Source organism: Haliotis rubra, unplaced genomic scaffold (assembly GCF_003918875.1).
Source record: "Haliotis rubra isolate DU_JTF1 unplaced genomic scaffold, ASM391887v1 Scf206, whole genome shotgun sequence".
Classification (NCBI taxonomy): Eukaryota; Metazoa; Mollusca; class Gastropoda; order Lepetellida; family Haliotidae; genus Haliotis; species Haliotis rubra.
This window is the reverse complement of record NW_025766070.1, coordinates 535,866-563,451: the sequence shown is the minus strand read 5'-3', so window position 1 is coordinate 563,451 and position 27,586 is coordinate 535,866. Positions and strand designations below refer to the sequence as shown.

At 38.5% G+C, this 27,586-nt stretch overlaps 2 protein-coding genes across 2 annotated transcripts in view; both read left to right on the top strand.

Moving 5' to 3' along the window:
- The window catches only part of LOC124276123 (WD repeat-containing protein 20-like), a 33,038-nt gene extending 20,161 nt beyond the window's left edge, over window positions 1–12,877 (top strand). Inside the window, exon 4 of the mRNA XM_046711789.1 lies at window positions 5,530–12,877. Coding sequence (XP_046567745.1) covers window positions 5,530–5,544 — 15 coding nt within the window. The 3' untranslated portion in view covers window positions 5,545–12,877. The remainder of the gene's footprint in view (window positions 1–5,529) is intronic.
- A 7,114-nt stretch (window positions 12,878–19,991) lies between these two features.
- Window positions 19,992–25,583, top strand: LOC124276122 (heat shock protein HSP 90-beta-like). Its single transcript, XM_046711787.1, has 9 exons — window positions 19,992–20,132; window positions 21,097–21,616; window positions 22,001–22,221; window positions 22,348–22,572; window positions 22,772–23,128; window positions 23,310–23,457; window positions 23,806–24,074; window positions 24,257–24,590; window positions 25,155–25,583. Exons 2-9 carry the CDS (start codon window positions 21,097–21,099, stop codon window positions 25,265–25,267), a joined length of 2,187 nt encoding a protein of 728 aa, XP_046567743.1. The 5' UTR covers window positions 19,992–20,132; the 3' UTR covers window positions 25,268–25,583.
- The last annotated feature ends 2,003 nt before the right edge of the window (window positions 25,584–27,586 follow it).

Sequence of the window (27,586 nt, the reverse complement as noted above, 5' to 3'; positions counted from 1 at the left end):
CTGTTAGTGATAGATAGCACCTCAGTAATATGGGTTCACAAGATGACCAGACATTTTCCATCAGTGATGTTGAATTATTTATATCAATGTTTGGTACCTTTTACTCATGTGAAAGGTCAAGACCACAGAGAATTGCTACATGATAATGGACCCTGTGGAAACGATTCACGGAATGTTACTAGCCTTGGTTAACATGGAGGCCAACCATTACAATCTTGGCATAATAGTTGTGATTTTCAGCCTAAACTTATACCATCAGGCTTGTTCTCAGCCAAACTATGATTTACTATTTTTTAAATATTATTTTTCTGAAATTAGTTACATACTTGAAAATTCACCAAGAGCAAATTGTTAATGGACCGTGAGCTTAGAGTATTCTACAGCAAGTTTATGCTGACTAATGAGAGCCATGCTTCCAATTAATTAAATTTAAAATAGTTAGGTGACATGATGTCTGTGATTGATTAAAGCGCTCAAGTCAGCTTTGATATTTGGGATACAGGCAAGGTACTCTGATACGACTTTGGATCTTGAAACATTCTGCTGTTAACATTACTCTTTTTGACATGAAATTACTCCTTCCTTTACCTGACTGATCATCCCAAAGCCTCTACAATGGTTGAGGGAATCTCTGTGAAAATTGCCTTCTGTATCAATTACTTCAGAGTTATAACAAAAATAGGCATGATACTGATGGTTACAATTCAGTTAAGATTATTCATTTGGCTTCACATGGGAAATGGGGCGGTGGGGTAGCCTAGTGGTTAAAGCGTTGGCTCGTCACGCCAAAGACCCGGGTTCGAATCCCCACATGGGTACAATGTGTGAAGCCCATTTCTGGTGTCCCCTGCCGTGATGTTGTTGGTATATTGCTAAAAGCGGCGTAAAACCAAACTCAGTCTGTCAGTCACATGGGAAATTATCCAATATTAATGTGCAATCATTAAACATGGAACTTGTAAGGCATCATTAAGAAGATAACTGAACTATGCGTTATTGTTTTATATATAATATGCATCTTTCTGTTTATTAGGTAAAACAAATCTGGAAGTTTGTTAGGAAAACAGTGTCCTTTTTTAATCCATATGTCTGACATGTGAGTTTGTTTGGTCTTCAGTAACCCATGCTTGTCGTAAGAGGCGATAAAAGGGATAGAATGATCAGACTCAGTGACTTGGTTGCCATGTCATCGTATTCCAAATGCATAGATTGATGCTCATGCTGTTGATCACTGGATTGTCTGGTCCTGACTTGATTATTTACAGACTGCCGCTATATAGCTGGAATATTGCTGAGTGTGGCGTTAAACAAACCAAAAGTCAAAAGTAAATTGATTAGGAACACTTTTTGAAGTATAGAGGAAAGCTGTTAACAGGGCTTCTTTGTCACATTAAGTTAACTGACAAATGTGTAGGTTACAAACTCATAACAGGTGAAGATGTTGTCTCAAACAGTCAGCAAACTGAAACACTCTTGTTATTTGTTGTACTGAATTCTCCTTGGCAAGGTTTGTGTTGAATAATAATGATCAAATTTTAATCAAGATAATTAAAGCCTGTGGAACACAGAACTACTTTTGAACAAATAAGGAGGCTTTCCTCCTTGACAATCTCTTGACTACAGAGTATGCATTTGTTGAACACCTGGGAAGTACAGAATGTTCCATGTTCAATAGAGCATAAAAAACAAGCAATTTTTCAAGCTTCAGGAAAGACATCTTTATTCATATTTTATTAATGCAGACATTGCCAATTAGCAATTGTTTTGTATTTTTTGTTGAAAATGTCTTTGTCATTTCAAATTTTTAATCTAAACAATTAGGCTATTGTTAGATTCATACCTTTAAAAGGTGCACTGGTGATGATCAATTGTCTATTGAGTTGTATCCCTTGGTGTCGTTTGACCTGTATGATGCTTTTTTTGACAATATCCATGAACCATATGGTGTCACATGGTCCCATGCACAGCCAACAGGCAGAAAATATAGTGAAGTAAGGACAATTAGTGTCGGAAAGTAGCTGAATGGGTGACCTCATTTGGCTGCTCGACTGGTTAGAGTTTCTAAGGCTTTGCACCACGGGCGGTGGGGTAGCCTAGTGGTTAAAGTGTTCGCTCGTCATGCTGAAGACCTGGGTTCAATTCCCCACATACCAGTAGGTACAATGTGTGAGGCCCATTTCTGGTGGAATATTGCTAAAATCACACTCACTCACTCACTCACTCACTCACATTGAAACACATGTAATGTAGCACATGTGGTGTCTCCTTAAGCATGTGTTTAAAATGTGCCTCTCTTTCCCCAGCAGTGAACCTGGATACCAGGCAGGATGTAATGGTATTGTAACTGTTGACCTTTTAGTATGTAACAAAGCAGCCCGGGGTTGTATATTTCCGAGGGAAATGAGAGTGAACTTCCAGTAAACACTAATCCAGTTACCAGTGTTATAATATATGTGTATGGAACCTGTAAGTCTCCACATTATTATGATAATAAGAAAGTTGATAACCCAGTGATGGAAGTGCTTTCTCGTCACCCAGACTGAAGTTTGATTCCCTTTCATTGTGTCCTCAGCAGTGATGTACCATCCATATGCTTATTCCTATTAGGGGTGGTGGGGTAAGCCTAGTGGTTAAAACGTTTGCTCGTCACACCTAAGACCCGGGTTCGATTTCCCACATGGGTACAATGTGTGAAGCCCGTTTCTGGTGTCCCCGCTGTGATATTGCTGGAATATTGCTAAAAGCGGCGTAAAACTCAACCCACTGACACTGACTGCTAATTCCTATACCTTGTCAGTACTGTTATTCAAGTATTGATAGTGTCTTATAATTTTCTGAGTTGAATACTCCCCAGGGGCTTGAGTTGGTTAAAAAAAGAATGCCAGAAAAAAGATATTTCGTTGATCAAGGGAACACTCAAATGCCTTGTGCATGTACTAGTTACGTGGATATGTGCGCTATATAAATATCCTATCATCATCATCATCATCATCATCATCATCATCATATGTAAAGTTCAAACCTTTTCAAAAATGGGATGCACAAGTGCTACTAATGCATTACATGGTGTTTTTCTTACATTAACAAACTATATTCGCTGAACTTTTACATAAGTTTGGTCAACCATACTTGTAAACTAACGTATGATAAAAGCCTCAGAAGTAAATCTTTCTGTCGGTCTCTCGCTATGTGTCTTTCTTTCTCTCTTGTTTTCTTTCTCACTCACTCACCGGCCCACCCACCCACTCACCTGATAACCTAATCACCCACTCACTCACTCACTCACTCACTCACTCACAGTATGCAGAGCTATCATATATCTGTTTTGAATTTTAGAGGATTTAGTGAGAAGTGCTTACTTCATCAGGTTAAGTTCTTGAAAGGTTCTTGACATTAACTGACTGAGCTTTAATACTGAGAAAAAAATATATGTACTTGTAGATAAATTAGCATAAGAAACACTATCATCAGCTGCATGTGGGAGCTTTCACTGCAGGCATGAAGTGAACTTGAAAGTGATAGTTCTTTAATGATTGTAATAATCAGATAATATAAGTGATTAGCTTGTTAAAGAGCCTTGGAACTGCGATGTTGGCTCTGAAATATTCTCAAGAGTTTTGGAAATTATCTGTCAAGCATGTAAAGATCTGTAAAAACCTGACATGAAGTTGAGATGAACACTTCCTGAGATTAATCTGTGAAATATAAGTTAAAGAGTTTTCCATCTATTAGCTAATTGACTCAAAAGACAGAACTTAGTTTAGCAGCGTTTAAAAGTCCCGCCTGCCCGACTGTCCGGAGCGGTCTATTTTCATCTCTGACGGTCAAATTTCAAAAGTAGCCTGTCCGGTGGTCTGGTAGATGTTTTTACCCCTAACAGTAAATATTTCATAATATCAGACAGGTTCTCTTGTCATCAGTTTGAGGTGTTTAAGGCAGGGCACGATTTAAAGAAATTAAACCTACTTGCACAGAGTGCAACCTTAGGTTGAAACCTTGTTGCATCAGATAAAAACAGGTTGCACCTGCTGTTAAATATATTTTCTTGTATAAAATATGATGCTTGAGTTTTTTGTAATGATAGTTTAGAACATTATAACAAAAGAAATCCTGGACTGATAAGATTAGTACTTTTTCTTAAAATTTCATGAACAGTAAGTCCTTCAGTCACTCCTCCCAAGTCAGTTCCTCATCATCCTGTTTTCCAGCTGAAGTCTCAAAAATTGACTTGCATCTGGGTCAAATTAGACTAATAACTAGGTTGCATTTTGTAATATTGGGTTGCATCAGTGCAAGTAACAAAGCACTAAATCGAGCCCTGTAAGGTATTATGAAATTCATATTAAACTACTTAAGATTGGACAGTTCTTGTGACGATAACCAATTTCAGTTTACCTAAATTCGGTTCATTGCCTATTAGTGCTATATAGTTCATTGTGAATGGAGCTTGCGCGAGTTGGAAATGGCAGTCGCAGTTTATTCATTGTTGAAAACCGGACAGGCAAGTTTGTATCCGTACTGGTAATTTTTAAAAGTTACCAGTCCGGCTATCTAGCTTGGAATTTTGGGAGTTTTAGACACTGATTTTAGAAGTGTTTGAACAATGTTGCTCCAAATGATCATTTGCAACAGTGCACAAGTAGTTTTTATTGTAATGTGTTAATGGTCAAATATAAGAGGTCAATATTGGAATCTTCACTTTTTTTATGTCTGATGGAAATTTAAGATTAGGGATGCTTGCATCATTGCATTGTTTTTCTTGTATGTTAGTTAATATTTGTACCATGATGAGTGTCCTTACAAACAAATTGTGCATAAAATGTGCAAGTAGATAGCTTTGCATTGACTTTGAGGTCATAGGTGAAAGTAAGAATGTTGTCTGTTTTGTACTGAACCAAAGATAATGTGAGCTGTTCTGTAGTTTCACATTGACTTGATACTATTCATATCCTCACACCTTGAATGCAAATCAAAAGTTTTACTTCAATGTTGGGGATATGGCCTTCTCTGTTTAAGTTCAAAAGAATTACTTACAGTCACCGAGTTATTTTTGTGCTGTAGTCAGCAATATTCCAGCTGAATATCAGGATTGTAAGTATGAGGTAATCAGGGTTCCTACAAGTCCTGGAAAACCTGGAAATTTCACACCCCATTTTCCAGTCTTGGAAAAATTATGGATTTTGAAATAAAAGATGAAGTCATGGAAAAATCATGGAATCTAACTAACAAAAGTGTAAATCTTAACAGTACAACATGGGAACCCTGGTAACGACAACCAGAGGCTTACAGCACAGCCTGAAGAACTATCCCCATTAGGTATCCAATAGGGATCACTGCCTGGACAATTTTCCTCCCTGTCAACAAACTAAGGGAAACTCTAGGCTGAGGTTCCACAGTAACTCTGCTCTGATGACAAGAAGGTCCAGTTATACCCTAGTGATTGTTGTTTATTTTCTTTAATTTGAATAAGATGTAAATTCTGATAATGGTAACAGTATTGTCATTATTTCTTGTCTTTTCTGCTTTCAGATACATGAAGGATGAAGTCCTGTACAGTCTAAAGAAAATGAACTTGTGAAACTTTGTGATACACTCACAAGAAGTGCTGAGAATGGCTGCCAAGTCAAATCCTACAAGATTACACCGCATGGAGCGATCTTTATTCAACAATGGTGTTGCTCCTCAGTTGCAAGCTTAGATCCAGGGCCTTAATGTCATGTCGTATGTCCTTGAAAGCATCATCAACAACTGTAACAGTGGGCCTTAGTGTTGTGGCAGTCGTTCTTGGAGCATCATCTACCCTTGTAACAGTGGGCCTAAGTCGCATGGCAATTGTGTCCAATATCACCAACCCATGTAACTGTTGGCCTTACTGTATTGTGTTCAATATGTCCTTGGTAAGATCTACCCTCAGCAGTGGGCCTTGGTGACATGGTAACTGTCCCTGGTGAGATCTTGCCGATGACCGTGGGCCTTGGTGTCATGACGACTGTCCTTTGTAGTGATAACATTGGACCTGGGTGTCATGGCGACTCTCATGCAGTGCGCTAACCTCATAGCAGTGGGCCCTGGTGTCATGTCAGCTTTCCCTGGCTAGATCTACCCATATGACAGTGAACCATGGTGTCATGGCAACCTGACTTTAATCGACCCTTGTAACAGCTGGCTTTCATGTATGGTGGCAACTGTCCTCGATAAGATCTGGCCTCGTTACTGTAGTCAGGGCAACTGCTTGTGGTGTCGTGATCATCGTCACCGTCACCTTGGACATGGAGATGGCTTTAATGAAGAATGAGAACTTATCCAGACTGGTGCAGCATGGCGTCTTTGACTGGCAGAGTTGTTGTTGTTTTTAATCCAGAAGTCTGCTCAGACAAGCAGAGAAAGACCATCATGGCTTGTTACCCTTGTTTTTATTCCCTGCAGAATGAAATACTTAATTATAGCATTTTATTCATCAGTTAGCGCCTTATCCAGACCCTCTGGTGTGTCATCCCTCGAAAAGTTCATACTCTGTTGATCATGTTGTGAGAATATTGTTATTATTTATTGTACATTGTTTGTTATAACTTACATGATCGGGTCACAAAACAGTATGTTATATATATATATATATGTCAGTTTGATTCATAATGAGTGCTTAGACATGGTAATCAAATACTAGTGTAAGAGTGTTGTGAGCCTATGACAGATAAATAACAATTTTAACATCATGCAATATCGGACTCAGCATACATGCGTTATAGTAGTGACATTGCCATAAGAATATAGATTATATATCCTCATATCTGATATTTGCATCTTACATTTTCTCTTTGTAAGTTTTAGCTTTGCAGCAGATGTTTACTTTATTCTCTGAGAAATGTGTTTGAAAATAATTGGTGGCAGTTCTCTCTACGAGACAGTTAATTGTTTAAGGTTACTCATAAGCTTTTCAAGCAAAAGAAATTACCTGAAATATCACTAGCCCAATCAGGGATAATCCCTAAAATTACAATATTCAGCCTGACCTCATTAAATGAGCTGACTTCGGCAAATAGGCTAGTGCAAATTCTATTACTGATTTTGAGAAAAAGGATCGTTTGTTAAAACCATTGTGATGGTACTTTATGAAACAAATATGACATTAGTCTTTACATGTGTAATGTACAGAAATATTTAGGTGTCTACTAAAATCCCTCACAGTGACAAGCCTAGGGTGAACTTAAAGCCATGTGAGAAATTGAGAACAAAGACATAGCTTCTCTTATGAATTCCCAGACTTGGTGTTCAGGAGGCGACCATATTGGTTTGGATAGCAATCAAAGGTACTTCTGTGGATGTGATTTGGTGGATGAACACCAGAGAATGCTACACTGCTCTGACCTGGTTCAGAAACTTTCATCTTCCATGACACCCAAAATATGGCTGGTTTGGCTAAGGCTCAGCATCTGATTTACCGGTAGTCTCTCACTCTCATTTGACTGCAGCTGAACACATTGCTTCGGGTGATGTAGAGACCTTTCCAACCTGTGAAGTCTGTAACAATCTGATACGTTGTAGCTTGTGTCAACAGCTTTAACTACTCTGTACCATAAAAACATCCAACTACCAAAGGCAATTCATTACCATTTTGACAGTTCAGTATGATACTTTTAATGCATTTCATATTGGTTTGAGCAAAGATAGTTAGGATCTTCATTAGCAGATGTTTGCACCTTTACATTTTTTATGGTTTCATTTTGGTTACAACTTCCTGTGACAATATTTTAGCTGAAACGTCATTATTTGGTTACTATCAACATGTATTTCATTCCTTATTGGGTAGAGCCATGTATTCTCACCTCGTCATATGACAGATGTTTATAGTTAAACAGTCAGGGGACATCCTGATTGTGTCTGTTTGTCTGATAGTGTTCAATGCTTGTTTGATAAGTAGACCTTTAGAATCTCCAGTGTTGATAATTAAACAATCACCAGAGGGTTTGGGATGAGGCTGTTCAATCGGCTGTGTTTCCTTAGATTGACCAGACATGATGACTGATTGCTACAGAGCTATGTGTACATTGCTTCTCTGTGATACTCCAGGGATTCCTGGAACTTGTACGAGTGATGGGCGAACGAACGAGTGAAAGAAGTGTGTCTATGAACAATCCGACCAATCAACGGAGTAATAAACGTTGTTCCTGTGTGATCAGCCCTTACATGTTGTCAGTGTGATTTCTACAGTGCAGAGGTGATTGGACGTTTTGCTTGGTGGTGCCATATGGTTTCGTGTTCTGCTCCTTAAACTGTGTTCAGACAGACACTGGGGTACGAGACCTCACAGGTGACGTGGCGCGCTCCTGAATCCTAATATGTTAAATTTGGAAGCATTACATGTCTGATGATCTTGATGACATAGATGTAACGGTAATTTCAAAAGTTGTGACAGATTGTGTAAAAGTGAATGTTTAATAATCAGATTATTTCTTGTGCTACTTTTATAAACTGCTCTTTGAAGGTAGGCTTAAAATCAGCAGAGATTGCGAACAACTCTGTTGGTTGATAGAAGCATTTGAAACCATCAAGTGACATTCTGTAGCATCATATCCAAAGAAACAACTTGCAGATAACTTTGTGTGTTTGTGATCTGCCACTATATGGAATTATATTTCAAGAATGCTTTCACTGAGATATACTGTGTTGGATAAACTGTTTGAATTTATTGGAGTTCAGTGTGTAACTTCTAGACAATTTTGATCTCTCAGAATATGAACTTGTTATACTGGCTGTGTAGAACCAGCCTTTGTGTGTCAAGTAGGAATCCTATATATCTCTGATATGTTTATTTCTGAAACTTTTTTGTGTTCATTCAGTGACATTAGGAAAATCAACAACACTAGTATGGTGTTCATTTTGACATTCACATGTCACCGGATCAATCTGTCTTCCTCTTAGGTGATCATGTGTAGCTCTGTCCTTTGTCCTTGTTCGCTCGTCACACCGAAGACCCGGGTTCGATTCCCCACATGGGTACAATGTGTAAGCCCATTTCTGGTATCCCCCACAGTGATATTGTTGGAATATTGGTAAAAGCGGCGTAAACTCCAACACACTCACTCACTCACTCCTTTGTCCTTGGTCCACATAATTTTAGGAAATTAACATTTTGCATGCTATTAAAGTTCTGAAATCTAAGTTCCTAGATTCACGCTGATGTCCTTTTATCCTCCCCCTACTGACATCTCAAGCAAAAAAATAATCCATTACCCAACAAATATAACAATTATACTCCTATTTTATGTTTGCTGGTGCATGACTTGCAGACAACCTGGATGTGTCTCGTCTTGAATGGGACAACTCTGAGATAGATTGTCTGGTTTTGAGTTATTTTTATGAAGGTCAAGGGAATGGACTACCTCAGTGAGATGTCTGTATACTTTCCTGAAGTGTCCTGGCCTCGACTACAATCTCCAAGAACGAAACTCCAAGAAAGCAGGGGAAGTGGGGTAGCCTAATGGTTAAGGCATGCGCTCGTCGCGCTGTTGATTCTCCACGTGGGTGCAATGTGTGAAGCCTGTTTTTGGTGTCCCCTGCCATGATATTGCTGGAATATTGCTAAAAACAGCATAAAACTAAACTCACTCACTCACCCGAAGAAAGCAGCGCCATGACTTGTAGGTGTAACAACTGACAATGTTTAACTAGGCTTCATAAGGCTTGGATAAGAAGGTACTAAGAAGTGAGAAATCACTTTTGGGTCATTCAAATGAAGATTGCCAGCTGACTTAAAGAATGGGACTATGATGGTATGTTTATTGACATCACAAATGTCGATAAGTGCTATTTCTTTGAGTTTGGTGTGAAGGTCTTATTTGATACTATTTTGGGGGATTGCATGTGAAAAACATTTGTAATATTGCAGTTTTAAAAGTTTGAATTGTAATAGTTTGAGATCATTTATAAGCACATAATTAGAAATCTATATGCACATTTCCATCTTTTACCTCCTGTGAAATTCAATATGAGTACTTTAATATAAACCAAATTGCTTTTCATCCCCCTGTATGTTCTTGAGACCTGAAATGTTCCAGAAACTATGACAATCATGTGTATATAGATATGACATCAATATGCACCAAAACGCACCAATAAGCAGAACTTTTGACATTTTTGTCATGCACCAAAACATGATGCATGCTTGCTAAACAATGAAACTATAATTTACTTGATTAATGGAAACGTAAAGTTTTTGTATTTTGTAAAAGATTTCATACCAATAATAGCTCATGCAAGTTTATCAAGAGCTGGAAATATATACTCAAGGGATAGTATTAATTTTCCTACATGGGTTATCTCCCTTGACATGTTATACCACCTCCATGTGGACAGTCCTGTTTGCTTCAGTAGATATATTACGATTCATCAACATAACTAAGGAAATTATGTACAAGACAGTTTTCATGGTTTTAATATTTCCATGTCAATCTTTCATCCATTTGTACAACTTGCTACAGTGTTATGCACTCTTTGTGATTATGTACGGGTGTAAGACATACAAGCAGTGTTCTATTTCGATACGCATTTGCATGTGACTGAACACTTAACATAACAATTTATCTTTTTCAAGTGGCCATCTTATTTGGAAATTGAATCAGATGGTGCGTGTTTGTTTTCATAAACTGTAGCACAACAGGAGAGGCTCCCATCCTGGCAGTTATTAACCCAAATTATAAAAACAAGGGTGTTTTACTTCTCTATTTTTTGTGATCAGAGGTTATTTTTTAATCATCAGATACTTTTTTAACAAATTGGGTACAAACTGGGTACAGTTAATCAAAATGGGTAAAATTAAGAATATTTCTCTATTTCTGTTTCTTATTGATGTCAATGGAGCCATATATTTCAATTCCAATTGGGCACATTATGAGATAATTTGTTTAATCGTTAGAAATGAGAATTTTTGTTATTGGAATTTGTGTCTGTTTCTTGTCATGGCTTCATCCAAAACCTTTGTATACTAGGTAGATGCTAAGTGGGGTGTTCCTTACAAAAGTTTTTCATTGAATTAGGATATTTATTACACATTAATGGTGTACTAGTATTCTTTGGACTGGAAACATTCTTTGTGGTATTGTGCATATTTTCAGAGTTTCTTCTGTTATTTTCACTGTGTATGGTCTGCTGTATTTTCATGAAGGATTTCATTCACATTCCATGCTAATTAAGACCAAGAGATAAGATAAGATCAAGAAATTTAACATTATTTAGACTAGTCATGTGGTGTTTTTGCATTTATCAAAAAAATGTTCTATTCAGATTGTTGGGTGGCCCAGTGGTTATGTGTTTGCTCATCGAGCAGAAGACTGTTTGATTCCCATTAGTGTAACAGTTAATGACTGGTCTGTCTGGTTCAGAGTCAACAGGTTAAGCCCATTGGTGGTGGATTTAACAGTAGAAGGATGAAATTCCACGTCTTCTTGATGATAGGTTTTGTGAGACGAAGAACGAGTGGCTGGGTGTTTCTGTAAATGATATCTGCATGACTATATGACTACATTACCTCAAAAAGAAGAATATTTGAATGGAGATTTTGAACTTCTTCTCATGGAATGTGAGCATTATTGCTTCACAGTGTCTCATCATGAAAGATAGGTGTATATGACATGGAAAATCTTAGTCTTATGAAAATGTATTACAAAGTAACTCAGTAATTTTCATTGACCAAAATCATTTGTGACACGAGATATTGTCCAAAGAAAGGTATGGTCCAAACCATGTGGTTATTTTTCATTGAGAGCTCTGTGTATTGTAATGCATGATTCCATGATTGTTTCTCTTTGATTCTTGGTCTGTCTATCAAACAATTAGTATGATATATTTCAGTTCTATGGGGTTATGATGGCATACACGTTCAATTACAGGTACCAAAATCAGTGTTTTGTGTTATTAATTTTAAGATACTAATGACATATTTCAATGAAGAGGTATTAATACATATAGCAGAAATTCCTAAAATGAACCTTTTTTATCTATTACTCTAGTGGGAAATTTAGAATCAAGGATTGGTTTGAAGACTTGAGTAACTGAAATATATTCATAGAAATGTAACATCCAGTATGTTAGGAGTAGGAGTTATTTTAGGGGTTTAGATTGAGGACTCACTATTTTTGTTCCAGCAATTCTGGGCCTATAATTTCGAAGCTCTCTTATCGCTAAGATAGTCGTAAGTTAATGTATGGCACTTACGAGTATCTTAGCGCTAAGAGGGCTTCGAAAATCTAGGCCATGGACGAGATTACAATTTTTTCCTTAAAGATCCACCCTCATTTTAGTATAAGACAAAATATAATGGATGTCAACTTCTTCTTTATTCTTCGAAGGGGCAAGAAAAGCCCAGATACATTGTGTAGACAATAAGGAAGTTGACATCCATAATATTTTGTCATAATAATATGCCTCTCAAGAACCTCATTTTAGTTTACATTGAAAGTAGAGAATTCGAAACCAAATATGATTAATATTGATGAATGAATGGGTACAGTGTACCAGCGGCCTCGTATCCTCATTGTGTTTCCATAGTGATGAACCACCTTTGCACTGTACAGATACCAATATTGTTGTGTTAAGGAAGGGCTGTGTGTGATGACAGCTGTGATCATTATGCATGATTATTGTAGCATAATATGTAGGGTAATTATGCAGGTTTATGTTACATAAATATGTCTTCTATTCAGATCTGCCATTAAGAAGACCAGATGTGGACACAAGTGGAGTGTATTTTGTACAACTTTTCCTGGTTTGAGAACAACCCGTTACATTTGTATGGCAATGCATAACATCCACTGAAAATATGGAGTTTCTAACATTCACAGTGAAATAACTGGGATATAAAAAAGAAAAAATTAGAAAGTAATATGGTGTTTTGTTATCTGTGTGTTTCCATGAAATGCTTATGGCTCAGAGGGATCGGTCATTTGAGGCCATGAAATTCGCTATGCAGTTGTCCTTTGGGTATGCCAGAAACATAATGTTTGGGATTCAGATGCTGTCTTTGAACCAGTTACTTGTCTTGGTTTGTCATCATACTTGTGCTCCTGGGCCTACATTTTCGAAGCTCTCTTAGCGCTAAGATAGTCCTAAGTTACTGTTAATGAATGGCACTTACGACTATCTTAGCGTTAAGAGAGCTTCGATAATCTAGGCCCTGGGTCGTTTGTGGTAGTCATCCGACACCTACATCACTAGCTTTCCTTTTACTGATGGCTGACACTGAGATGCAACTGAACACTTAACACATGGTTAAAAACAAACAAACAAACTCACTCACTCACTCTCTCTCAAACTCAAAAGATGGCAACAAGCTGTTCTCTTGGACAGTCATATTCAGAAAGGTTTCTGATCAACCCAATAGAAAAGCAAATGGTGAGTCGGAACCTTCAGTTTTGTTTTGTTTGGACTGACTGACTGAGTTTGGTTTTACGCCTTTAGCAATATTCTAGCAACATCATGGCGGGGGACACCAGAAATGGGCTTCACACATTGTACCCATGTGGGGATTCGAACCCGGGTCTTCGTAGACGAGCCAACCCTTTAACCACTAGGCTACCCCACTGCCCCGTTTTGTTTGGAGATCAGTTGATATGTTGTTCGGCTTGAAGAGCTGGGCTGGATCGTAAAGACATAGAAGCATTGTTCTATAATGGTACCCAGTTGCCTCGTATGAGGGAAGACAAAACATAATAATTTATACACACAAAACTGACATAAGCACCAACTGACACAAGCGGCCCCTGACATATCTCACGATTGAATGAAGGCGTCCTGTACAGAACCTGGTCCAATTGGAAGCTGCTTTACACAGGAATGGCGTAGACTGGCCCTTCTGCTTCAGGAGGCTGATGGGGTATGAGGAGGAGAGTGTTGGCTGTCATAGTCACATGGAGGTTACACTCAGTATTGACCTTGAATCATCACAGCAAAATGACATTTTAAATCTTCACATTCACCAATGAATTCAACATCAAACATTTCAGGGTGATACTTGCACAGACATGGTTTTGTATGAAAATCAGTGCTTTTTCATAATGAGCAATTGTCATCATAAAATCAGCATGGATTCCAATCATCTTGTCGTTTATTATGAGTCAAAGCATCATGCGGGTCAGAAAAATTTATGTCTTTCCATCGTGGTCATTAAGAGAACTTTTCATTATAGTCCGTTTGGGGTCAAACCAGAACGATGAATGATTAAATATCAGTAAATAGGAAGAAGTGCTCAAAATATAAATAAGACACATGGTTTTGAAACCTCCAGCAGGTATTCAGGTACACAGCCAGGTGAGATGACCCCAACTTGTCAGGCGCTGTTCCAACATCTGTTTGGTCTCTCTCCCACCCCCACCCCCAATTTTTACCGTGTTCGATAAAAAAACAGAACTGTTGGGTACAGAGGTTTCAGGACCATGTGTCTTCTTTCTGTTTTGTGTACTTAACCCAATTTCGAATTATTTAATCATTTGTCGTTCTCATTTGAACGCAAACGGACTACACGTGTTGAAAACCTATCATTGCAAAAATACCGGGGGTGCTTGTTAGTTCTTTGTGTATATGTGTGTTTCATGAGTTGCCTCATCATGTCAAAGGCCTGTATACAATTCCCATGTGTCCAATGTATGGAGCCCGATTTTAGTGTAGAGAGCATGGAAAGAATATTCTTTAGTTTTTTACTTCCCCTTCGGCTGAAAGGTCTGGACAAGACATGGACATGGTCTACACAATTACTTGCTATTATTCCAGCCAGCTAGCCTAACCACCAGTAAACTTTAGTTCTTTTACCACAAGCAAATATGGGGACCCATATTCACGGTTGAGATACCTGCTAGGCAACAAATCTTATGAAGTAGTTCCTTAGCAAAACCAAAAACAAAGTGACTGCAATTGTTTCAGCGAATGAACACTGTTATCTTCCATCGGGATCTTAAATAAATGGGGCGGTGGGGTAGCCTAATGGTTAAAGCGTTGGCTCGTAACGCCGAAGACCCGGGTTCGAATCCCCACATGGGCACAATGTGTGAAGCCCATTTCTGGTGTACCCCGCCGTGATGTTGCTAGAATATTGCTAAAAGCGGCGTAAAACCAAACTCAGTCAGTCAGTCTTAAATAAATCTGTGGTAAAAACGAGATGGACTGGACCATCCATGACGATATCTTGCCCCATCCACTGAGGGGTAGCCTAGTGGTTAATTCGTTCGCTCGTCCCCCCGAAGACCCGGGTTCGATTCCCCACATGGATACAACGTGTGAATTCCATTTCTGTTGTCTCCTGCCGTGATGTTGCCAGCGCAGCGTAAAACCAAACTCACTCACCCAACCACTGAGTTGAAGTTAGGGAGATATCGCCATATCACAAGCGTCACATTGTGGAACTGAATCAGGTCACTCAACAATATGCACAGGTATATCGTTTGGATCTGAAGTCCGCGAGCCGTGAACGTAAAATGAATAGGAATCCCAACTGGGACAGTGTGCTATGCCAGCATGGTGATTAACATGGACGGAGACAGCTGATCCGTGAAGACCCGGGTTAGAAAATGTGTGTGTGTGTGTGTGTGTGTGTGAGAGAGAGAGAGAGTGAGTGAGTGACACACTTCATTTCCACCCGTTTCATGGGTCATTTAATTCACTTTCAGGACAAAATGGTTGTTTTTCTCTTCCCGCCCCCCGATCCGCCTGTGATGACTGATCAAGAGCGCGTCATCAAGCTTCAGAAACGCCTTTTGAACAAGTGAACTTGTGGAAGCGTTCATAAAAGATCTCATTTATGTTCTCATCACCATTTTACTGACTGACTGAGTTTGGTTTTACGCCGCTTTTAGCAATATTCCAGCAACATTATATGTTTTTGAAAATACTGGAGAGGAGGGATGGGATAATTGAGCCCAATGTTTTACAAAATACAAGTTCATTGTTTAATGATTACGCTAGATGCTAGAAAAACTATAAATTGTTCAGTTTCCCGTTTAAGAGGACAAGATACATTTGAATAAAAAGTTTTAAAAATTTTTTGACACAGTTCACTGTTTGTTACGAAGGAGGAGTGCAGAGAAAGGGACAGCCAGGTGTTCGAGAAGCACGTTCACAGACAAAGTTATTTATTCATTAACCTGTGCTGTGCCGTCTCCATCCGTTCTCGAACACCTGGCTGTCCCTTTCTCTGCACTCCTCCCTCGTAACAAATAGTGAACTGTGTCAATATTTTAATGATAGATTGTTAAACAACTTTTTTAATTTTAGGACAAAATTCTGCAAAAACCTCACAGAGTGGGTATGATGTTTTGATTATGATCAGCGTTTCATTGAGTATGTTATGTTTATTAGTTTTCGAGTTAGATTGCATTTCATCGGTCCGCTTTTGAGCCAAACGGACTGTACAGAAATAGTTTATGGAAAATTAATGCAATAAATATTGTTGTCTCCTTAAACAACCTAAATGGCTGACCCACATGTATGAGGACTTAAGCCTGTAAGAGACTATGCTATTCCAACAAATTCACCAGTTTCATATCAACTATACCATGTATACCAACGTCATATTATAGGTCTATATCGCTTATATTTTGTATTCAGCCCAATGTCTCCATTTGGGTACATAAGCGACAAACCATTAATTGATGTTGTAAGCAACGGCCATCGTTGTCCGGGTACGATGGTGCACACACAAAGGAGCTTACCTGAGTTATCTGGTTTGATCTTTTAAATAAATTAGACTTATATGAATGTAACTGGACATTTCTTAATTAGGTTTGGGATTTGTATCATTCGGTGTAATTATGCGTTGTTGATTAGGTACCCAACTGGCGGTAATTTGTCTTAATTACCTGTTATTTAAACGGGTATACATTTACTAGATCTCCGTTAAGTACCTATTCACATTAAGTACAATCGTTTCTATACCACTTATTAATCAGAGACGTTACCAAGTGATAAAGTGTGTTAATCCACTTCTTGTGTATTCATAATAGGTACATGTCGTCTAGCCAATAAACACCAACATAAGTAAATAGAATTAAATAACACAATTTAACATCAACTGGATTACCACAATGAAAGGCCATAATTAATATTTGTAAACAAGTGCATTTAATAGGATCGTGTAATGCGTAGCGTAAGTAGTATAGCACTTCTAATAATGAGTGAGTATGGTTTTACGCCGCTTTTAGCAATATTGCAGCAATATCACGGCAGAGACACCAGAAATGCATGGGCTTCACACATTGTACCCATGTGGGGAATCGAACCTGGGTCTTCAGCGTGACGAGCGGACGCTTTAACCACTAGGCTACCCACCGCCCCCTAATAATATAAGAAGAGGAACTGCGGAATGTAATGGCCTCCCTCATTCAGCGGCGTAATATATGTGCATGTGTTCGTATTTACGGCTACACACAAAATATTCTCAAACACCCCTGAGTGATATCCATAATAATTACTCATACTCATTTGTATGAATTCACGTATCACCCTGGAGTTATATCCATTTTATGAATATAGTCAGTGATATCCATTGTAATTAGCCATACTGATGTATATGAATTCGTGTATCATCCTGGCTCTCAGTGATATCCATTGTTTGATTTATATATTCGTGATGGCTCTCATAGTGATATCCATTGATTTATATGAAACGTTATCATCCCTGGCTCTCACAGTGATATCCATTGTAATTAGTCGTACTCATTTATATGAATTCACGTGTATCACCCTGGCTCTCATAGTGATATCCATTGTAATTAGTGATACTGATTTATATGAATTCGTGTATCATCCTGGCTCTCATAGTGATATCCATGGCCCCGTTTCACAGAGCCATCTGATCCCAACGATGCATTGAACATTTATTATAACACAGACGCACTGGTCATTCAAACAATCAAGACACCAATAAGCATAAACATGGATTCCCGCAATTCAATCGATGTGTAATGAAAATTAGGGGTGTTTGTAATAACGGAATAAAAGTGCAAAACAGTTCGTGAAAATGTTGTGTGAAGTTATGAACCGGTTATAAGATTCCAGTTTTAAGATTGTATCTGTCACCCATAGGCTAATTATTGATGCATGAATTATTATGCAATAACAGGAAACACATCATCTCCTTTGATGGCGGGGGTTGCTGGACGCAGGTGGGGAGTAACACCCCACCCCTGAGAACCCCTGACCCCAAGCTCATTACAATCAGACGTTGCGTCATTGTTATACACGGAGTAGTTCTATGACGAGCATTTAATGGAACAAAATAACTAATTACGTCGTTTCATGTTGTAACTCAATATCCGGGGGCCTAAGTATCTGAACATGGATTACGTCAGGGATAGTTTCCATAGCAGCCGACAGTCTGGTTTGGGGTGGGTGTACTGTGGGTAGTTTCGAAAGGCAACCTGTGACCCTAAAATGCTGTAACTATACCGCCCACCGGTCTCACAAACACAAAATATAAAAAATTCACTATACAATCCGGATGCTCAGAAATAACTTTACAGCTGTCACCAGGAGAATGTTTTGCTTCCCTGTTCAGAGGATCTGTGGGACCCCCAAACACACACACCCCTCCACACCCACACACACCACCACCACCCCTCTCAGACAAGTAACAATCATGTCTATAAACATGCATTTGAAGGACTGACTGCGTGATGTTCTTACATGCTAATGCCCCATCCCCCCTCCACACACAAAAAGATTAAATAAATAAAATAAACATAACAGTAAAACACACGAAATCAAAAACCAAAAAGTTAAGTTGGTAGCAAAAAAAAAGACCCCATCCTACCCACCTACCCCACACAAGCATATCAATCAATCAATCAATCAAAGCAATAAAACAATCAACAACAAAAACGAAGACGAAAAAACCTTTAAATTATTGTATTAGGCGACGTGTCTATGGAGATTATTGAACCGCTATCAAGCTTCAGTTAGACATCGACACGTCGCTATAAATGATTTCAGCATGATTATACAGTGTAAGATTCAACATGGAAACGTCGCTACATGCAATAAGAAAAAGGGATATTATCATTAAAGTTGCATAATTTTTTCACATTTTCAAACAAAGATTATTTGAGACAACTTTCAACAATCATGGTGTTGTTTTATCAACGGTTTATCTGATTTCTTCTGTTATATAAGCATTTTAAATGCCTGTTAAATGTAGAAAACCTTCTTGCTCTCCCTATCCCTATACATCTGAGGCTATGCATGATTCGTTTCAGATGTAGGTTTAAACTTGCAGTTGACTTTGGGAGATACACAAATGTCTCATACACTGAGTTTGCTTGTATATGTGAGCGTTACTCAACCCTAAGAAATATGTATCTTTAACCTTTATATATCAAGTCTCACACTGTATCTTCTTTTATCGAAATTATTTCATCAGAAAACGTTGATTTTGCTTATAACTGATGTCAATATTGATAGTCCAACAGCTAAGAGAAATGTAATCAATTACATTGGTACATCACTGACATGCGTGATTCATGCACTCAAACAGTGTCTGCATTATGGGGCTATGGCTTTTTAACTGAATAAACTGTCCGTGTCTATTTTTCACCATCTTCAAGAATGAGTAATATTAAGTATAGATGTTTTCATACTTATACGTGCCAAATTGCACCAATTTAACGTATTTTACCAAAAATCTACATACGAGAGGCTTGTTCATCTTAACCACAAAAGACGTAATTTCCCCCTATTGGTTTACACGTTTCGCATATGTACATAAATTAGTTTAATTAATCTAACTATTAATTATTGTTTTCAATCGGATATGTACCTCTCTGTGTAACAAAATTAATGAAATTTTTTCCTGAGGATAACAGAGGGAACACCTCATTGAAAAAATAGTGCTTTGCTTTGAATGCGATACAATTATTGTTCGCTAATATGATGGAACTAATAGACAGAACCCGGCCACTAATAAAGCGTGACGTCACATCCGCAGAATGTTCCAGAAACTCCTCGATCTGCGCGAGCTTCCGTCCCGGGTATGCGCGCGACTATAAAATCGGGCTCGTTCACTCACGCTGTAGCAGCCGACAGGTGAACAGCTAGTCGAAGAACGTCGAAGAACTTTGTGATTTTTCTCTATCACACCACTGAATTAAGTAAAGGTGAGTATTATTTAAGGGCAAACGCATAACACTGACACGATTCGATCTGTCTGTCGTAAGATTCTGACACGAAATTCCCCAAGTCGAGCGTGATCGGGAACTTGGTGCGTACGAGGAAGCCGGGCGTGGGAAAGCACGTGGTTTGTGAAAGGATAGTAACCGACGCGATCTGATCAGACACGCTCGTCTAACAATGTATTATCAGATATTGTTAATTAGGTATGATCTAAATACATGAAGTCATTCGGAAATAAGCTTTCGCCAACATTTCTTTAAGGTATTCAGCAAGATCGATAATTTATGTGAGTTGGGCTACTCTATAAATGTTCTTGGTCGTCAGAGTGCGAGGGCTTGGGTGATCTCGTTAGGGCTGTCCTCCTACGTTCTACGTTTTTCGCATTGGGCAGACAATTTGGAAAATTCTCAGTGACTTATTGATTGATCTCAGTCAACATTTTTATTACTCCCTTTGTCTTCCTCTGTTTATGTTGGCAGTGCGTTGCTAGCTTTGTTTCATAGGTGACATATTCAAATGGACGATTCTCATACTTTACTAGTCTTTAGTCAAGTCCATAAAAAATAATCAACTTCGGGATTTACGATTTGGGTGGCATTTATGAATTTAATTCATGACAACAATCACATGGCGTTGGCACGCTCATTTGTCCAAATCTAAAGAACTCTCTCCCAACAGGTTCGCTTCTCCAAATGTGCCAAAGCAATGAACTGAACATGTTAAAAATGGAGTGCCTAGTGTGGGATGATTTATAGTTATTAATGGCTAAATTGGAAACGGCTACATAGTAGAAAATTGTATTTGCAAGCATCATGAAGTTGCTATGTGGCCCCAAATGTTTGTTTTATGGAGATAGCAGCTGAGTACTTGTGATTCCAATCATGTTACTTGCATGATCAAATGATTGTGATCTTAATACATGGCATTTATATATATATTTTTTTGCAGATGCCAGAACCTCAGGAAGCCCAGATGGATGAGGGCGAGGTTGAAACCTTTGCCTTCCAGGCAGAAATTGCCCAACTGATGAGCTTGATCATCAACACTTTTTACTCCAACAAGGAAATTTTCTTGAGAGAACTTGTTTCCAACTGCTCTGATGCTTTGGACAAGATTCGTTACGAATCTCTCACAGACCCATCCAAACTGGATGCCAGCAAAGACCTGCAAATCCGAATTGTTCCTGACAAGGAGAACAAGATCCTTGTCATTGAGGATAGCGGTATTGGTATGACCAAAGCCGATCTTGTCAACAACCTTGGTACTATTGCCAAGTCTGGAACAAAAGCTTTCATGGAGGCCCTGCAGGCTGGCGCTGACATCTCTATGATTGGACAGTTTGGTGTGGGTTTCTACTCCGCCTACCTTGTTGCAGAGAGGGTGGTTGTCGAGTCAAAACACAATGATGATGAACAGTACATCTGGGAGTCATCAGCTGGAGGGTCTTTCACCATCAAAAGTTCAAATGGTAAATACCTAGGAATAGTTTACTAGTAAATAGAATGTTATGAATAAAATTCAAGCCGAGGTTTTCTAATCAGATATGATTTTCATTTGTTTGCCAAAAAAAGTATTACTTTTACTTTTGATGCTACTTTTACTTTCCAACAATGGGGGCGGTGGGGTCAACAATGGCGGTGGGGTACCCTAATGGTTAAAGCGTCCGCTCGTCATGCTTAAAACCCGGGTTCGATTCCCCACATGGGTACAATGTGTGAAACCCATTTCTGGTGTCCCCCGCCGTGGTATTGCTGGGATATTGCTTAAAAACGGCGTAAAATCACACTCACTCCAATTAATTTGTTTTACATGTGTCTAACAGTGATTGAAATGATGTCCTGTTATATTTTAGATCCCAGCCTCCCACGTGGAACTCGAATCACCCTTCACATGAAGGAAGACCAAGCTGAATATCTGGAGGAGCGTCGCATCAAGGAGATTGTGAAGAAGCACTCCCAGTTCATTGGCTACCCCATCAAGCTGATGGTTGAAAAGGAGAGGGACAAGGAGGTATCTGATGACGAGGAAGATGAGAAGAAGGAAGATGAAGAGAAGAAAGAAGATGAGGAAGAGGTGGGTTTCTGAGCGATTTGACCTGGTCCACTTAATTCAGCTACTTAATGAATGGTTTTTCACACAAAAGCAGGTTTATGTATTGTAACTACTCGTTTCGAAGGTTGAAGTTGCATATGATTTCAGAATGAGGATAAACCCAAGGTAGAGGATCTTGATGAGGATGAGGATGAAGACAAAAGCAAAGACAAGAAAAAGAAGAAGAAGATCAAGGAAAAATACACAGAAGATGAAGAGCTGAACAAGACCAAACCACTGTGGACCAGAAATGCAGATGATATCACCCAGGAAGAATATGCCGAGTTCTACAAGTCCTTGACAAATGATTGGGAGGACCATCTTGCTGTCAAGGTATGTATTTGATAGACAACTGCCAAAAAGTATGTTTCTGGTAGAAAATCAAGTTTTCATTATCCACTGAAACTAATTCTTTTGGGTGGAAAAGTCAAAATAGCATGAATATGATATGGATTGTAGCAATGGATAATTGTTATGCTATGTTGTGGAAGTGTCATTTTGTTGAGTTAATTGTTCTCTCCTGTGATTTCAGCACTTCTCAGTGGAAGGCCAGCTGGAGTTCCGTGCTTTGCTGTTCCTGCCCAAGCGAGCTCCATTTGACATGTTTGAGAACAAGAAGAAGAAGAATAACATCAAGCTGTATGTGAGACGTGTGTTTATCATGGACAACTGTGAAGACCTCATTCCAGAGTACTTGAACTTTGTGCGTGGTGTAGTAGACTCTGAGGATCTTCCTCTCAACATATCCAGAGAGATGTTGCAACAGAGCAAAATTCTGAAGGTTATCCGTAAGAATCTGGTGAAGAAATGCATGGAACTGTTTGATGACATCATGGAAGACAAAGACAACTTCAAGAAATTCTATGAACAGTTCAGCAAAAACCTCAAGGTATGCATTGACACATGTGCAGTGATGTTTAAGGTGCAATGGGCAAAACCGTTGCATTAAAATTGTCATTTTGTCTTTCAATTGTACATTTTACTTATGTAAGACATTAAGCTTTATGTTCGGAGATGTTGTGGAATTGTGTACTTATTGAGCTGACTTGTCATTTTGTCTCTTGTTTCAGCTTGGTATCCACGAAGACTCCACCAACAGAAAGAAGCTGTCAGAGCTGCTGAGATACTACACTTCCCAGTCAGGAGACGAGGTGACCTCCCTGAAGGACTACGTGTCTCGCATGAAGGAAAACCAGAAGAGCATCTACTACATCACAGGTAAATGAAAGATTTATTTCTTGCTCAGCTTCATTTCTAAGTATGGTGGAATAGAAATTTTGAGTGAAGGTTTGTCTCAGGTGACATGGACAGTGTTTGAATGAAGTTCTGCGTGTAGTGATTTTGCTAAAACAAAACCTCGCCACATTGTACATTGTCCACATTATGGAAATGGCTGATATGAAATGGACCATAAGAAGACGTCACACATGCACAACAGTCGTGTTTTAAACCACTCAGACTCCTGAATTAATCGTTGTTTGGGTTTCACAGTTTAAAATTCTGATTTTGAGGTATTCATCTCAAATTGTTGTGTATCACATTGAAACCTTCTTGAACTTTTTCCAGGTGAAAGCAAGGACTCTGTTCAGAACTCTGCCTTTGTTGAGAGAGTGAAGAAGAGGGGATTTGAGGTGATCTACATGACCGACCCTATTGATGAGTACTGTGTTCAGCAACTGAAGGAGTATGATGGCAAGACTTTGGTGTGTGTCACCAAGGAAGGTCTGGAACTGCCAGAGGATGAGGAAGAGAAGAAGAAACTGGAGGAGGCCAAGGCTCAGTTTGAAGGACTGTGCAAGGTCATGAAGGAGATCCTTGACAAGAAAGTAGAAAAGGTTAGTTACTCTTCTTGACTCTTTTGAGAGGTTATGCTTGGATCGTTACTGCTAGTGTTGACAAGGGCTTCAAAAGACCAAGAAAGAAATCTATGCATTGATTTTTAGTCATAAAAGAAATGTTATGGGGAAGTTTGTAGATTTCCGTATTTGTGGAATAAATGATGATATGTCTGTTTTAGGTTGTGGTTTCCAATCGTCTGGTTACCTCCCCTTGCTGTATTGTCACAAGTCAGTATGGCTGGTCAGCCAACATGGAGAGAATCATGAAGGCCCAGGCACTGCGAGATACCAGCACTATGGGCTACATGGCAGCTAAGAAACACTTAGAGATCAACCCAGACCATCCCATTGTGAAGACGCTGAAGGAGAAGGCAGATGCGGACAAGAATGACAAGGCAGTGAAAGATCTGTGCATGCTGCTGTTTGAAACCTCCCTCCTTGCCTCTGGCTTCTCCCTGGAAGACCCAACATCACATGCCAACAGGATACACAGGATGATCAAGCTGGGTCTAGGTAAGCTCTTTTATGGCATTGGTATGGACGGCAGCGATGGGATAGGGGGATTTACAAGAAGCGAATTCCTCGTCCTATAGGCATAAAATGGACAATGGATGCAAAAAAATTTAATAGAGCATTCCACAGGGGCTCAGATAAAGTCCAAATACTTTTTGTAAAAATTCCAATCAAGTGACAATAAGTTATCACCGTGTTTGCTACTAGCTGGGTTATGGTATTATTTGCAATTTAAGTACTGTAACAATGTGATCATCATGATACACAATACAATAACCGTATTCATAATAATGTTTAAGTGCCTGAGACCCCCATTTTGTTGTCCAGGACCCCTGAAAATTACAGTAAGAGTCCCAGGGACCCCTAAATACAGGAGTCCATGTAAATCCCTGGGATATACTCGACACATGTAATGACACAATGGCCCATTACAAAATTCACAAAAACTAGAATGATGTCAAACGGCTAAGTTACATAATTACATAGTTCAATGGAATAGCCTTTTATATTTTGAATAGCTTCCAGTTTTCTTGGCATTATCCTTACCTTTATTCTTTTTTCCAGGAATTGATGAAGATGATATCCCATCAGAAGCTGCAGTAGAAACTGGCACAGATGAGATGCCACCACTTGAAGGGGATGAAGATGATGCATCAAGGATGGAAGAGGTTGACTGAGCTGGTTTTCCTGGAATATAAAGACTCTTTAATGTCATTGTGAAACGTATATCTCCGCATTGTGTACATGAGCGGTGTACTTTTGTGGAAGTGCTATTTATTGTGATCATGAAGCAACTTTCATACATGTTCTATTCCAAGAAATTGCTGATAGAGAATTATTGCAGATTTCTTTACGTTCATTTCACCACCTGAGTTGTAACTTCTGAAAGGTACAATTAAAAGCCATTTGTATGTTTTTGAAGACAACTTTTGTACATCATTATGTGTACCATTAACACTTCTGTTGAAAAATAAAATCATTTTTCATAATTTTGTTGATGCATTTATGTGATGTTTAATGTACCAATCCTTGGTGAACGAATGCAGTTTCACTGAAGTCCTGTATTATGAATTGTGTGAACTAACTTTGGGGGCAAAATAGATCTTAATCACTGTTAAGAGGAAGGGGAATACTCCTTTGTTATTCTATAAAAGTCAGTTTTGTTTCATCATTTCATTCCATATGACAATTCTGAATATTTCAACCACTTGACTGGGGGCGGTGGGTTAGCCTAGTGGTTAAAGCGTTAGCTTGTCATGCTGAAGACCCAGGTATGATTCCCCACATGGGTCCTTTCTGGTGTCTCATGTTGTAATATTGCTAAAAACGGCATAAAACTAAACTCAACCACTGACCCAATATCTGGGTTAAAGGGATTTTACGAGGGAAGGGAAAGACAATGCTTTAGTGAAATGCAAATTTCAAAAGAAAATGCATGGGCCTTGTGACACTACATATAGGTCTATCCATATGGCCAGTGTCATTTGCATCAAAAGAAACTGATCTGTATGTCAAATCCACTGTTTTGTGACTGTATGAGGATCTGTAGGTGATGATCTTGAAAACTGTTTGCCTATAGTTAACAGGGAACCAGTGAAACATCTGTACCAAACCAACAAAGAAAGGAATATGATATAATTAATAATTGTATTCTTATATGTACTAAGTTTACAAATATAAATCTCTCTCGCACACCCCCCCACACACACTGGATGCGCATATGCACTACAAAGGTATTACTGAGTAATAATATATGCATAAAATAAGCACCACCCTGTATTTTTACCAATTAATTTTGTCTGAAATGAAATTCTAAACTTTCCAAAAGTAACTTTTAATATGATCAATCATTTGACATTTCGAAAACGAAAACAGCATTGAAATTACCATGTATTTTAATTGGATAATTGCCTATATTTATAACAGGTGTTTTTCTGGCCTAAAACAAGTTTAATACCTTATTTTGAAAAGTGAAAGTAATAATTGATTGTTGTTTGGCTTATAAATTCGTAATTGTGAATGGATGAAAGTTTGTAAACTAGGATTTAGGAAAAGTTACAGTCAAACTGAAAAAAAGGAAAATTTTAAATGCAGTAAAAGTTGCTTCACTAACAAAACAGATTTTAGCTGTAATTATCAGTATCCGGCAAGGAGAAGTGTTTATTCATTACAATAAACTCAAAATCATAAAAAAATTTATTCCATAATCTTATTTATGTGGCCTTTTTCAGTTTTTGTCAATTAGCAATCTGAATTGTTGGAAAAAGGTCTGAATCTTTGACATTCTGGTTCTTCCTGATTATGCATAATTAAAGCTTACTTGATGTGTAAATGTCATCTTGGTATATAACAGAATTGTTATTTTTAGTCAAAAGTTAATTTTATTGTGTAGTTTGAGAAGGAGAGGAACAGTTATTTTGGGTAAAAATTCAGTCCCATCACATTTTCATCAACATATTCTTTCATAAAGAATAGAAAAGGTTATGGTATTTGTAAAACTGTCAGTGGATAAAGCTTCCATATACAGGTTGATTAAACTGATGGCTATACCCTAACTTTTCTGTAGCATCACATCATATTTTCAAAATAGGGTGGTGCTTAATTAATGCACAGGTGTATAGAAACAGTAACAGTGATAATAGCAGTAAAGGCAGATTGAAAGTTTCCTTGGCCGATTATCCAGGGTGAGAATGGTTTCCACACATTTGATGGCCTTGTATAGTTTACTAAAGCTGTGATAATAGGCTAGAGTAACGCCCCTGGTATACATGAGAAAATTACCCCAGAAGATTCTCCAACTCTCTGGGTTAGAATGTTGTGGAAAGGCCCATTGTGTTATACCCAATTACTGCTTCTAGAACTCTCTAAATATGACACACCACTGTCACAACACAGTGAACACTGAAACACAATAAGACCTTATCAGGAATTTATAGTAACAGGCTATGGAAAGTTCCAGTTCACATCAGAGGCGGATTAGGCATTTGAGAAACAGC

Excerpts from the sequence above, each read along its gene's own strand:
- LOC124276122 (XM_046711787.1), top strand. The coding sequence starts at position 21,097 with ATGCCAGAACCTCAGGAAGCCCAGATGGATGAGGGCGAGGTTGAAACC. Across the intron at positions 23,129-23,309 it reads AGTTCAGCAAAAACCTCAAG|CTTGGTATCCACGAAGACTC; the intron begins GTATGCATTGAC and ends CTCTTGTTTCAG. Across the intron at positions 24,075-24,256 it reads TTGACAAGAAAGTAGAAAAG|GTTGTGGTTTCCAATCGTCT; the intron begins GTTAGTTACTCT and ends TGTCTGTTTTAG.